The 15,090-nt window shown below is 43.2% G+C and overlaps 1 protein-coding gene across 1 annotated transcript in view; it reads right to left on the bottom strand.

Annotated features, from left to right (window-relative positions):
• Positions 1 to 15,090, bottom strand: part of RAB6B (RAB6B, member RAS oncogene family) — a 66,970-nt gene that overhangs the window by 19,532 nt on the left and 32,348 nt on the right. The window contains exon 2 of the mRNA XM_081864553.1: positions 7,881 to 7,939. Within this exon, the coding sequence (XP_081720679.1) occupies positions 7,881 to 7,939 (59 nt within the window). The remainder of the gene's footprint in view (positions 1 to 7,880; positions 7,940 to 15,090) is intronic.

The raw sequence follows: 15,090 nt of genomic DNA, 5'->3' as shown, positions 1-15,090 counted from the left end.
AAACAGATGGAATCCAAATTTCTGCACATCTACATATGTACAGCAGCCACAGCATCCCACCTCATTCCATCCCTGTCCTTTGTTGCTGTTGAAAAGCTACATTTTGGCACAGCAAATTAGAGAGGGAAAACAAAGGTGAAACCGCCAATTTCTACACAACTGAGAGTGGGGTGAGGGGAACAGCATGAGAAGTCGAGGCCAAAAGGGTTACATTCCTGCTTCTTAGACCTTCTGCCCACTGCTGCAAATCTATCCCGGGCAAATGGAGTTGCATTTCAAGGTGCTCAGTGCTTGCCTAGCTCGACTTCGACAAGCTTCCATGGCAACAGTTAGTCTGGTCAGCATGAATACTGGGTAGCTGCACATTCTCCCACCTAAATATTAATGCTTGTCTTATTTACATTCTAATAGAGGACAAAAACTTGACTTTGGTGCCAGATAATACGAGCGATGAGCAGCATGGCAGTTAGACCTTGATATATAAGAGGAGGGTCTAGATCGGTGTCTAGAACGTCCATATTATCAGGACTTGATAATATGGGCACATTAGACACCAATCTAGAACTTCCCCTTATATAAAAGATCTAACTGCCATGCTGTTCACCCTGCTGCCCATTGAGAGATTGCCTCCTCAAGGGACTATCTCTGACAAGATGGCAACAGAAGGTTTGGGATATGGCTCTTTCTGAACATCTACAACACAGAAGGCCAAGCAAAAAGACCAATCATTTTGAGAAAGTATGGTCCCCATATATCAGCCATGTAAACAGAAGTGATGTGAATCTAAGACTCTGGGCTTATTCACAAGAGGCTGTCATGGATAGCTGAAGCCTTGGTGATATAGTCACTGATTCAGTTATTCCACCCTGCCCTCACTCAATTTGTTTTCTTATATGTGACTGGTATAAGTATATTAAGACTTTACAGGGTTTTGCTGGAATTGATCAATGCTATTTTACTATAAAATCAATAAAATATATCTCAAACCTTTAGTGAAAACCAAACAGAAAGAAGAGAGAAGGACAATGTGACAAGTGTATCAACAGCAGAAGGAAGATACCCTCTTTGAAACTTAAGGAAGTCCCTAACGCAGCCTTCCTCAGGCTGATGCTTTACAAATATTTTACACTACAGTCCCCATCACCCAACTATTGCCCAGGCTGGCTAGGGCTGAAAGGAGTTGTGATCCAAAACATCTGGGGAAGCTGCCCTAGTCCCCCATTCTGAAGCCAGATCCTAACAGAGCCTTGGGAGATGCAGGATAGTTGGAATCTAAGAATCTGTGGGTGGATTGTACTGAATTTGGATTCTTGGGGATCCCAGCTTTACTTTTAATCAACCCATTTTCCTTGTGAATGCTCTGAGAGTGCTCAGATGATGGAGAAAATGCTCTCTGGTAGGAGCACAGAGGGCCTGAGATTCCAGAGAGCATGGAAAGGGCTTCAGGGGTCCTTGTATTGATTTGTTTCACCGCTGTCTGAAGGGGGATTGAGTGGGATTTAAGAAAGAAAGATGTGTGGAAGCCAGGAAGCCAATTAAGCCCAGTATCCTGCACCACGCAACTCCCATCAGAAAAGCAAATAACCTTTTGAATTTGAAGACCCCTGAAGCTCAGTGGTAGCAGACACTTGAAAAGAGGCGAAGAGAAACACAACAGCAAAAGGGCTGTGGAAGGCCAATGGGAGATTGATAAGAATGAAACTAAATCATTCCTCTGCACTGCTGAAGTGGAAAGAGGATGGGAGGAAGAGAGGCTAGACACGTTTGCTCGCCATCACTTCAGTACAGCAGGTTAAAGGCAGCTGTGGGGAACAGGATTTGACTAGCAGATCATAACCTTCTCTACCACTTTAGGCCACTTTGACAGGTGGGCAGGGCTGCCTACTTGCCTGAAGTCATTTTGACACCTGGTGATAATTTCAAAGGGGCTTGCTATCAGTGCTAGTCAGCTGATTGGTGCTAACAGAAAGGCTGGCTGGTCTGCAGAGGAAAAGTGTCAGTTTGAAGGTGTATTTTAAATCCAAAACCATGCCTGCAAATGGATGACTTAAAAGTGGTGAGCTATCAGTGCCAATCAGCTGACTGGCACTGACAACGAGTCCTGCTTGCCAAGGCACAATTGAGAGTGTATGTTAAGCTCCTGACTGTTCCTCTGAAATAGTGTCTTACCTGCCCCACACCTGATGTCATATATGTCATCAGATGTGGGGCAGGTGGGTGTAGGCCATAGGAGGGGTGTTCCCAGCTACCCCAACCTTTGCCCCTGCAAACCTTATAAGGAGAGGGACTGGGAGGGGTGTTTCTAGGACTAAGATGAAATTGTACAGCTTCCTTATTATTTTTGCTATTGGATGCTGCATGTTGTTTAAGTAATCTTGTTATATTTATAGTATTGAAATGTGGGTTTTTAATATGTTATCATATTTTTGTTTTGCTGTGTTATTATGAAATTGTATTTGTAGTGTTTGTTTGAAATGCATCCCTATTCATTTGTTGTAAGCTGCTTTGAGCATTTTGTGGGTGGGGGCAGGAGAATGACATACAAATAAAGTGAATGAATGAATTGGTTGGGGAAAATTTGGCCTGTGGGCTAGAGGTTCCCCACCTAAAGGAAATACACATCAGAAGAGCAAACATAAGTAAAGGTAAAGGGACCCCTGACCATTAGGTCCAGTCATGGCCGACTCTGGGGTTGCGGCGCTCATCTCGCTTTACTGGCCAGCATGACTAAGCTGCTTCTGGCGAACCAGAGCAGCACACGGAAACACCGTTTACCTTCCCGCTGGAGCAGTACCTATTTATCTACTTGCACTTTGATGTGCTTTCGAACTGCTAGGTTGGCAGGAGCAGGGACCGAGCAACAGGAGCTCACCCCATCGCGGGGATTCGAACCGCTCACCTTCTGATCAGCAAGTCCTAGGCTCTGTGGTTTAACCCACAGCGCACCTGTATCCCGTGAAGAGCAAACATAGGGCTCTTTATATGAAAATATTCAAAATCTGAAACCAGAACGTCCAGGTTCTGCATAGTGTAGAAATTAGGCAATTCAGTATACATTTTTTAATTTAGCATAAGTAATTTCCTTCTGCTAATTGGGGAGATGGGACATGGTTCAGCCACTGAGGGTCCACCTCATCTTGGCCTCTTTTGTCTTCAGGAGACTTCACCAGGCATCACCTGCACATGTTAAGATTATTTTTGCAATCTTAAAGGCTTAGCCTCCCCACCCCCTTTTAAAATAAAACTTTGGATTTCCCAGTTGCTCACTTGTAGTCCAATTACCAGCTCAGAGTCAGCTAGCAGGGAAGAAGCTGGCCAACGCACATCTAGAGCTAATCTCAGCATCTCTCTGCAAAACTCAGAATACAAAGACACCGAATGAAGCATCTTGTCCAACTCCCTATCCCAGAACAAGGCATCCTGTCTCTAAAGCTTCCTCACTGTTGATAAACGTCCTGGAATTGGGGAAAGATTATGAGTCTTACTAACTTACAGTGCAGCCCTAAACAGGTCTATTCAGATGTGAATCCTACTGAATTTAATGGGACCGATTCTCAGGTTAGTGGCGTTTAGACTGCAGCCTTAAGGAGCTAACACACAGTGAGATCCACTGTAGCACAGTGGTTAAGGGCAAAGGCTATGAGCGAAAAAGCTTTTAGTGTCTATCTAGTGCATTTACTCATGTATATGCTCATATGCCAGGGCTCACATGTATGCCAGATGCTGGAGATTAACAGCAGGGAATGGCTATTGTCAACTGGCTCTGCTTATGAGCATCCTAGAGGCATTTGTCTGGCCACCATTGCTGGTACACACATGCTGCATTAGTCAGACTAGCACGACAATTCGTGTGTGAAATCCCTGCCAGATGAGATCAGCGTCAAAATGGGTCTAAGCTGGAACCGTTTGAAGACCCTGTTCAAGAGTTCTTTTTGCATTAACCTTCCTTAAGCAACAGGAATGGGCATTTTCAAACACAAGTCGTTAAGAGACTCCTGCTTTGATTAGTTTGCGATGCAAAAATGTCAGGCTGATATTGGACAGGAAACTCATTTAACATTGCAAATGGCCCATCGCTGCTTTCCCTTCTACGTTTAAACGAGAATTAATATAATAATGCCTTGCCCTTCAAGGCCAAACCTTATCAAGATGTCTTACAAAATAGACATCCAATGCAATGCTCAGATTTAAAACATGGGCAAAATATGGTCCTCTGCAGGCATTCTGAATTAAATAGTAAATATGTGAGGGATGGTGGTGTGGAGATTCATGCACTAGTTTTTCTGCACTTCAGATATAAACTCCAATAATCATTCCTTCTTCCCAATCAACACTGGGAACTGTAGTTTGTTGGGGTGGGCTAGAATGTAGAAAGCACTGGGTCTCCTGATATGGGGAGGTTCCCAAATTTCAGTTTTCCAAATGAAACTAGCAACTAAAGGCGAGGCAGCAATGTAAAGAAACTGGGCAAGGACCTAAGGTTTGGGCACAGAACAGACCCTCCCCGTTGTGCTGAGTGTTTGAGAACCCAGAGTAGGTTGCTGCTTCTCTCTTTCCCTGGGCAGGAGATGGAAGGAGCAATGAATGAAAAGGTGGAGAAAGATCTGAGGGGGAGGAAAGGCTTGCCTTTAGGAATTCAGGACTCTAAGTGACAAAGTGAGAAGCCGTGATGGATTAAGGGTTTTGTGATGATGCTGCCATTTTCGGGGCACTTGGAGACTACATTATCAATGTCTGAGGCAGCCAAAAAAGAAATAACAGAAAAATAGCACATTTAATGGGGAGATTAGATATTTCAGGTTGTGTCCACTTTATTAGGCTTTAGGCATATCCCTTCCTTGGATCCTACATGCTTCCTCCTTTATGCCAATCACTTGCTAGCTTGACAGACGCCAAGCACACATGCATGAAACAAAAACTCGTCCTCTCCAAATAAGTGCTCCTAATACACTGGGCATGGGAAATTATACTTTTGCAAAGTCATTTGCTGGTCACCAGTAGCAACCAGGTAAGAAGGAGCTTTTGGAAAGGTGGAAGAGAATTCTTGAGAGTAGAGATATTGCTTTTCTTCTTCTTCTTTTCTTTTGTAGGGCCCAAGAAAGCTATCGTGGAAATTGCAGCAGTCTTTAACGAGAGAATCTGTCTCCTGTGCTCATGCAGTGCTGCTCCTGTGATGCATTTTAAATTGCTTGTCAAGAGGTGAACGGGGTGTTTGTTTACCTCACTAAATTGCAACACTGACTGAGTCAGGTGGCTCTTTAAACCCAATGCAGGAGAGGAAATAATTGCTGAAGGCCAATCACCTTTTAGCCTGAATGGAACGTGTTCCATTTCAAATCGTAAACCGTAAGCGCGTTGCTGCAGGAATGGCATCCTTCTGGGAGGTGATGAACGTGCTCCCCAACCCAGAGATGAAGAAAAACAACACTCAGGGGGGGAATGGAAGTGAAGTGGGCAATTAAAGCAGCTTTCCCAGCTTCTCTGAGTGACTGTGCTCCCTTCTAAGTCAGTGACAGTACCAGAAAAAAGAGAGAATTCTCTGTTAGATATTCCTATTCTCCCATGTTAGAAATGTTAGAATATGGGGCAGAAGCTGTAATATTATAACCAGGAAACCTAATGCAACAATCCCCTTGTCTGAATGCACCCTTAGTTTCCCACAATGCTCCTGGCTTAGTGCCACACTGGGATGTTGTGAGAAACTGAAAAGGTGGAAAGACCCAGTTGCCCAAATCTGCTTGGAGTGCTGCTGCTGTAACCAGGTTAGCCCACCATGAGCTATTAACAGAACAGGAGGCCCATCAGACGAACAGGAGGCCCACTGCCCAGAGTCACCTCAGACCTGGAACCAGCACTGCCAGGAGCACAAGCAAGGATCAAGGAGGCCTTTCAGAACCCAAAAACTGCCCTTTGGTGCTACATAAGAAGTCTGAAGAAAACCTCACTTTCCACTGCAGCAAGAAAATTGCAAGAGCCCGATAGGTTAAAAAAAGAAGAAGTAGTATTAACTTGGAAGCACAACAACATCTCCTGGCATGTACAGCATTTACAGATCTGCAAGGATCGTAAATTCCTTGGTCCACACCCATGAAAAGGGCCTAAAATGAGGGTTGAAATAGCATGAGGCATAAAAATATAATAAAGTGGTCATTCCAGGGAACCTGTAGGAGCTGGCAGGATGAGGCACTCCACCAGGTAATTCTCAGTACCTCACCACACTGTAATACCTAGAATTATTTGGCTGAGGGTATTGTATTGAAATTGGTACAAAGACTAACCTCAAATCTGTACTGTAAATAGGGCAGTCCCAAGGGATCTGGATGAAGAGGTGGGTCTTAGCACCCTCACACTGCATGGGGTTCTGGTCACACCCCACATGTTGTGGATTGTTTCATTAGCAGCCTTCAAAATATTGCCAGAAATGATTGCTGCAGTTCTTTATGCTAGCCTTGGTAGCAACATAGTCAACTAATTGCTTCACAATGTGTCCGAGGTCCCATTTTTCCCAATATGGGCTAACATTTTACTGCTCCACGGTTCAATAATGATTGGCACAATAGAATGTCAACCCACAATAACTAAATTAGGATTCAGGTGCATAGTGGAAGCACCTGGTGAATCATTTAAGTTTTTTAAACATGAAATTAATCCGCATTTCTTTCCGGGAGTCATACCCAGCAGAGTGCAAAAAGAAAGCATATTAACAGTCGCAAAACTGATACGGTAATGGATAACTGTTGAACAATGCATGAGCAGATCAAACATTCAGATTGATGGAAGAATTATTTGCCGGCAGCCAAGAAACATAATTTTGAATCACCCTGAGGAAAAGCAAAGCTTATTGCAGTCAGACCGAGGAGCTCAAATTCTCATCTATAGAGAGCAACATGGGCACCTTTGCAGTTCCACACCCTTGAAGATGGCCGAGCAAGAAACCAGCCTTTTGTGTAACGTACAATAGCTTCGTGGGTTGCATCATCCATGGGGAGAGCTCACTTGTTCGGTGTGTATTTTCCTGTTCCAGTGAACAGATGCAGCCTGCAAGACAGATGCCGCTGTCCTTGCCATGGATAATCATCCCATTTGGGGACTCATCCTAGGAGAATGGCCTCTCCTTTGCAACAGGGAGCGTGATCTTTTTTTAAGAGTAAGGTATTGTTTCCATTTGAACAAATACTGCCTTGGTCAGCAAACAGACCAATTCAAATGTTTTGCAAGTGTGTAGACTCAGTGGATGCATGAGTGACTGGGATCATGGCTGCAGGTCACATCCCCAAGCAAATACATTTCTCAGAGGCTACCAGGGCTTTCTATCCTCTGTCATATTGCTTTACAGTGTGTCAAGCACCAGAAAGGAGGCGGGGGGGGGGAGCAGCAACAACCACCCTTCTGTTTCCATACAGTTTCTTGCTACTGCTGTTATGCCGACACTGCCCATGCCAGCAACATAAGCAGGTTTTTAAAGAAAGGCAGGAGACGAGGTCAGATTCAGATTAGCTCAGAAATGACTGAGTCCATTTCCTGACTTTTGGGAGAAATGGCTTGGCTTATTTCAGAGCTGAACCAACTGAAGCCATGGGGGGGGGGGGGCTATGTGCCTTTCTGGGGTTGTGGCAAGGTTAAACCAGAAGAAGAAAGCACAGGGAAGTTGAGGCTACATCTACGCTGATAGGTGCAGGTGATCAAAAGCTGAACAATGCTCAGATCTGAATTCTGCTACTCCTCTTCTGCTCATTTGTCAAAAAGAAAAAGAGGGGAGCATTATTATTATTTTGCAGCCTTGGTCATGTGACATGGCTATCCAAAACACTGGGAAACTTTTGTTTTTTACTATTACCATGCATCATGCAGTTGAGCACCTCATAGGCGATGAAACTCACCTGGTATGTGTTGTCAAAGCTGTCATACATAAACCTTGTGATCAACGACGTCTTCCCAACTGGAGAGGGGCAGGGGAGGAAACACACAAAAGCCACAGAGATGCAATTAAAATAATGGACGCTGTGACCACCAATAATACAAGAGTCCTCATCCAAACACAGGATGGACATTCTTTGGGGCACTCAAGGCCCAGGTGGATGTGACAACAAAGAAGCAGAGATACAAAAAAAAACTTCTACAAATAGCAATCTGGTAGTGGTAGGGGACATAGGCAATTTGAACTAGGAACTGTGCCACAGTTCACCCTTTGCCTTTTAGGTTTGCTTTTTCGTATTTTTTTTTAAACTTTTTGTTAAGTAGCCATGTGAATCTGTTGAAGGGTAGAGTACAAATTCCTTAAACTGACACAAAATTATTGATTCTTGTATTGCTTGGGTTTGGACTGGATGATCTTCGAGGTACCTTCTAACTTCACTCCATGTGCTGTTCATTCCGCCCTTCTAAAACCATATAAATGCATCCATGTGCTTCCTATCAAAGCAAAAAGCAGCAGGTTGGGGGGGGGTGTCATCAGGGAAAGAGGTTCAGGAGGGAAGTGTTAGCTCCTTTCTCTCATGGTCTATGATTCTATGAATCTGTCTTGAATTGTCCAATGTTCAGTTTCATTGAATGTCTACAAGTTACTGGCCACCTATATCAGGGTTGGGCAGAAGGTAGACTGCAATCTGCTACTAGATCTCTGGGTGTTTCGAAGCAGATCAGAAGGGACTTCTGATTTCCAGTTGAGTAACTAGGGCAACAGAAACAACAACTCCCCCCCCTCCTTTTAAATCAAACTGCAGAAATGAACTATGGCAGACCAACACGGCTACCTATCTGTAACTGCAGAAATGAAGAAAGCTGGGAGTCAAGGCAGCAGTGAATTTGTGTGTAGAAAGACTGTAAGCTCCATTCAAAACAAGCTCCTGGGCTCAGAATTATTTAATTCTAAATGTTTGTCTTTTCCACCTTTGGGTTGAATTAAAAAACAAAGTAGATCTCACAAGCTGGAAATCTGCCCAGTGCTGACCCCCCCCCCCCGGCAAGTGTGCATGCAAACCTGTTCTACGAAAGACCACTGGGACATTACATGCAGAGCTTCAGGGGCCAGGCGTGGAAGTTATACATTTCTTACACAACATATGGTATTTTTGTATTTTTCAGGAGATGATGGATTGAAGCCAGGCAATTCAAGTAAGAAACCCAAACTATGAGAACTCTCTAGAACAGATGCCTCGAAGAGACTCACGGGACTTCCTCTTCTCTTGCCACACTTCCATACCTAGGTATCTCCACAGAAAACACTTCTCAGTATACCCATCCAAAAACAAAAAACAAACAAAACCCCAGCTGATTTCCTGATTACAAAATGCACATTAAAAAGAGAAACATTTAAAGCAAACCTGGTTTAAGACCCATCCCCCTGCCCCGAGGGCACATTTGTTAATTAAGAAACTTTACAATGCCATTCATCGGGAGTCTTAATTAAGTATGCTAATTCCCTCCATGGTGTGCCTTCTGAAGAGATGGGATCCGTCTTTAGGTTTAATGAGCACCCTGGTGTTCAGCTCACACCAGAAGGAGTGTGAGGGTCTTTAGTATAATTTTCTCTCACCCCCACCCCTATCAGAATCCCAGCTGAAAGAAAGGGGTGGAGAGAGACCATATTTACCCTCAGAGCTGCTCTCTGTGGCTCAAAGCCAACCAGCTTAACACCTTAGCATTCCTCCTACATCCACTGTAGGGGGTAATTTGCCTCTGAATACCAGTTGCTGGGAATTACAAGTGGGGAGAACGATTTTGCATTCAGGTCCTCCTTGTGGGCTTGTGAGGCATCTGGTTGGCCAATGTGAGAATTGGATGCTGAACTAGAGAGGCCTTTGGCATGAGCCAACAGTAGAACATAACCATTGCGGGCTAGTAACTCATGCATTTCACCATGGAAAAGCTACCCCAACTTTGGAAGATACAGAAGACATGCAAAAATAGGAAGCCAAAGTCTTTTTCCCTTCCTCATAATGCTAGAAGATACAATATCTACAGACACTCTCAGTATGCAGCATCACTTGTTGCTGGCATACATCTGTCTTGGGAGACAATGGAGGGGTGAAGTCAAACTGCTGAAAGGTTGCAGCACCTGCTGTGGTTGTAGAGACCAATATGGGAGAGGCATATGTTGTTGCAGTTGGGGCACATGAAGGCATCTGGTTGTGCATCAACATACATTTAAAAAGGCACCAGTCATATAATTCATTTCTGATATTCAGGAAGAGAGTGTCCACACTGATGCAGCCAAAATGGCAGCACCAACACATGAGAAAGTGGTAGTGTTTCTTAGGCCCCTTCCACAACATACATTTAAAGCAGTATCATATTAAACAGTTGTGGCATCCCCCAAAGCATGTATAGTACAGATGGGGCCTTATAAATAAGTAAGAAAAGAACCTCCCCCTCCCCAAAAAACAGCCCATTGAGAACCGAGTGTGGTCACTGGACACAGAATGCCGACTGGCTGTTGTAGGGGGGCAAAAATCCAGGTGGGAGGGGGGCATGATGCTATGGCTAGAGAAGGAAGAAGAGGCATAGATATAAAAAGGATTGAAAGAACCATCTCATTGGTTCTTGATAAGCCATTTCTCACTTCATGCTGAGAAGCTATTTTAAAATGTTACCAGGTTTGGGAGCTGCCACAAAAACAGAAGTCCATGATTCTAATGTGTCTGGACTGGGCACCAGTTTGTCCACCCTGCTCTCTAAAACCTCTAAAGGTAGCAGCAAAAGAAGGAGGAGGAGGAGGAGGAGAAGCCCTGCTTTGCAAGCAAAATTGCATTTGCCAACCTCTGGAAATAGCAAAAAGCTGCCTGGGTGTGTCTGGGGATGTTTGGAAACTCATAAACCCAAGCCCAAGAGCAATTTCTCTATACTAACCTTCCTGCTGCTCTCCTGGTACTCAGGAGACCAGCAGGAAAGATGGATTGAAGGATTGAAGATGTGAGTGAGCAGCATGCTTTCAATGGAGAAAAGGCAAGTCTCTTGAGGCTGGGAAATGGAGAGGAACTGACAATCTCTTGCATTTTCATGCAATGCACTAATAATGAGAGAGGGGGGAGACTCTACTATACTACAACACCAGTTAAAAACCCATTTGACCTGGAATGTTCCCCCCTCCCTCATTGTGCTAGATCATCCTCCCCAAACCTGGTGCCCTCCAGATGCTTTTGACTACAACTCCCCTCATCCCCAGCCAGTACGGGGGCTGATGGGAGCTGTAGTCTTTGGACTACATGCTTTGACATGTTGAGGGTGCTAGGTTGGAGAAGGCTGTGTTAGATCTTTAGTGCTCATAGTTGAAGGCATCCAAAGTCATCTTAACTGAAAACATTCCCACTCTCTTTTAAACCCTCCTGTTCCCTTCTGTATGGCTTTGTAATCTGTAGGAAAACATGGATGTGAAAAGATGAACCAAAGAGCCAATCCAAACCAAACTATGGATATTTATAGAGCAGCTCTTGCCAGTTCAGTAGAGGATAAGGGGCTGATACAGGATCCTAATTGGCTGCTGAATTCTACAAGGCATTGTCTGATGCTTGCTCCCCAGAGATGCTCCAGAAATCCAGAGCTTCATGAAGCTGACAAACAACATCCTCTCTCTCTCTTTCTCTGTTGCTGACAGATTGCTGGGACAAATAATGCAGAAATTGAGGAGGGAGGGAGGAAACTGTATATTGGATTGAATGTGTTTCCCATTATTCAACAGCATGCCCATCCCAATGCATTTTTGCCTCCCCTGTTCCATGTATCAGACTGGTAGTTTCATCTTATGTCCACACTGGTGACAAAATAATGTCCTTCACTAGGTAAAGGTAAAGGGACCCCTGACCATTAGGTGCAGTCGTCACTCTGGGGTTGCGGTGCTCATCTCGCTTTATTGTCCGAGGGAGCCAGCGTACAGCTTCTGGGTCATGTGGCCAGCATGACTAAGCCACTTCTGGCGAACCAGAGCAGCGCACGGAAACACCGTTTACCTTCCCGCCGGAGCGGTACCTATTTATCTACTTGCACTTTGGTGTGCTTTCGAACTGCTAGGTTGGCAGGAGCAGGGACCGAGCAACGGGCGCTCACCCCGTCGCGGGGATTCGACCTTCTGATCGGCAAGTCCTAGGCTCTATGGTTTAACCCACAGCGCCTCCCGCGTCCCATATGTCCTTCACTGCATGCAGCCAAAAACAGCAGGCTAGCTGAGGAGCACAGAGCAGGCTGCACAGTACACTCAGCTGTTCTTACTCCTGACCCTCAGCATGCTGCTGCCTGAGGCAGCCACTTCACTCAGCTAGTGGTAGGGTCAGCCCATTTTAACTGCAATAACATACAACTACTGGTGTCAACAGTCAAACTCAAATTTCATGCTGGATCTATTTCAGCATCTAGACTCATGGAGGATTGATTATTTAGAACTTCTATACATCATGTATTCAGTACTTGCATGATTTCCACTTCTGGTTACTTCCACACTAGTATTTATTCTGGAATAGTCATGATTTGTTCATCCTCTTTTTTTCTGAGCCATTATGATGACATAATAATCCAGTTGTTGTTTTCCTGCATTTTCCCTGTAGTTCTTCCATTTTTCCCAAGACTGCATACATACAATTTTTGGTAGCAGCCATTGCACATGCAAGAACATAAATCATAACGAATGCAAATTAATTTCTTTTGTAATTTGGTTTGCAAACTCATTTCAGATCCCACAATAGCAATCCATATCAACTAACTAACTTTACATGCACTCCTTTTAGGGGTTTAGAGTAACTGCAGTTTGCCATGATGACCAAATTGAGCGGACTATGATTAGTATTAACCAAGAATTGCCTTGAAATCACCATCTGAAACCATGCTTCAAAGTATGTTTGCAAACCATGTTTCAGAAGCAAATCCATGTTAATGATCACCACAGTTTGCTTGATTCATGTAGACATCATAGTACATTTGACTCCAAATCATGGAAGAGAAAACTGGGATACAAAGGGAGGGTGCAAGAAGGAACAAGCATATGAGCCTATTGCGTATTACAAATCCTCCAAACAAATTAGTGAATTGAACCAATATCTGGTTTACTTTACATGTACACAAATGTGTCCTGTAATAAAACTGACAATAGTCTCAGCATCAAACCATAAGTATCTGAATATTTGGCTTCTTTTTTTTTTAAAATAATATTTTTATTAAGTTTATAAAATACAGAAAAAAAGAATAAAAGATAGATATAGAAAATAAAGTAAAGAAGTTACAAATTTCCATAATCCTTTTTTTCAGCCAATCCAATGGACTTCCCCGCATCTTCCTAACCCTGCGTTCTCTGTGATACAAAACATCAGCAATTTGTTAACTTATTTCAAAACTTATTGTATCTTTCATTTTATCATGTTATCTAATTTCCAAAATGTTGTAACCGACATCTTATACGTTTTGGCTTGAACATAATAAAGTTATTTCATTATTCCACCTCTGACTTCTTGTACCTTAATTTTCATTTCATTAATTTACAATTGCTGAAGCTAGAATTTCCTCAAAAGTGCATTTTTTAACATTCATACAACTTATAATGTTTTTTCAAATAGTCTTTAAATTTTTCCCAGTCTTCCTCGATTGTTTCTTCCCCCAAGTCTCGGATTCTGCCAGTCATTTCGGCCAGTTCCATGTAGTCCATCAACTGCGTCTGCCATTCCTCCAGCGTGGGTAAATCTTGTGTCTTCCAATGCTTAGCAATCAGGATCCTTGCTGCAGTGGTAGCATACATAAAAAAAGTTCTATCTTTCTTAAGTACTCTCTGGTCTACGATGCCCAGAAGAAAGGCCTCCAGTTTCTTAGGTAAGGTAAATCTAAGTACCTTTTTTAGTTCATTATGAATCATCTCCCAAAAGGCCTTCACTTTCGGGCAAGTCCACCAGAGGTGAAAGAATGTCCCTTCCGCCTCTTTACATTTCCAACATTTGTTGTCAGACAGGTGATATATCTTAGCAAGTTTGACTGGGGTCATGTACCACCGGTATATCATTTTCATAATATTTTCCTTCAAGGCACTACATGCCGTAAATTTTATTCCGGTGTTCCATAACCTTTCCCAGTCTTCAAACATAATGTTGTGCCCCAAATCCTGCGCCCATTTTATCATGGCGGATTTGACTGTCTCGTCCTGTGTATTCCATTTAAGCAGCAAGTTGTACATTCTCGAAAGTAGTTTGTTTTTTGGCTCTAACAGTTCTGTCTCTAATTTCGATTTTTCCACCTGGAATCCAACCTTTTTATCCACTTTAAAAACCTCCTGAATTGAGCATAGTGCAACCAATCTCGCACCTTGTTTTTTAATTTTTCCAAGCTCAGCAACCTCCAATTGTCTCCAATTTTTTCAATTATTTCCCAATATTTAGGCCAATAGGCTTCCATGTTAAGTCTCTTACGTGCCTTGGCCTCCACCGGTGAGAGCCACCTCGGAGTCTTACTCTCCAATAAGTCCTTATATTTTGTCCAGACCAACAAAATTGCTCTTCTGACAATATGGTTTTTAAACAATTTGTGAACTTTAACCTTGTCATACCACAAATATGCATGCCACCCAAAAGCATTATCAAACCCTTCCAGATCTAGGACATCAGTGTTTTCCAATAAAATCCAATCTTTCAACCAGCAGAAGGCTGCAGATTCATAATATAACCTCAAGTCTGGCAGGGCAAATCCCCCTCTTTCTTTCGCATCAGTTAGTATTTTAAACTTTATTCGGGGCTTTTTGCCCTGCCAAACAAACTTAGAAATATCCTTCTGCCACTTTCCAAAACATTCCACTTTGTCCACGATCTGTAGGGCCTGGAACAGAAATAACATTTTCGGCAATACATTCATCTTTATAGCTGCTATTCGGCCCAACAAGGAAAGTTTCAATCTTGACCATATTTCCAAATCTCTTTTGATTTCTGACCAACATTTCTCATAATTATCTTTAAACAAATTCAAATTTTTGGAGGTCAGATACACCCCTAGGTATTTTACTTTTTTAACCACATTTAATTCTGTTTCTTTCAGGAACTCATCTGTTTCTGTAGTTGTCAAATTTTTTGCTAAAACCTTAGTTTTTTGCTTATTCAGCTTAAATCCCGCCACCCAACCAAAGTCAGA

The sequence above is a fragment of the Podarcis erhardii genome, assembly GCF_964252035.2.
Source record: "Podarcis erhardii genome assembly, chromosome: 5".
Lineage (NCBI taxonomy): Eukaryota > Metazoa > Chordata > Lepidosauria > Squamata > Lacertidae > Podarcis > Podarcis erhardii.
The sequence above is the reverse complement of the archived record's forward strand: the minus strand, read 5'-3'. Positions and strand labels throughout refer to the sequence as shown.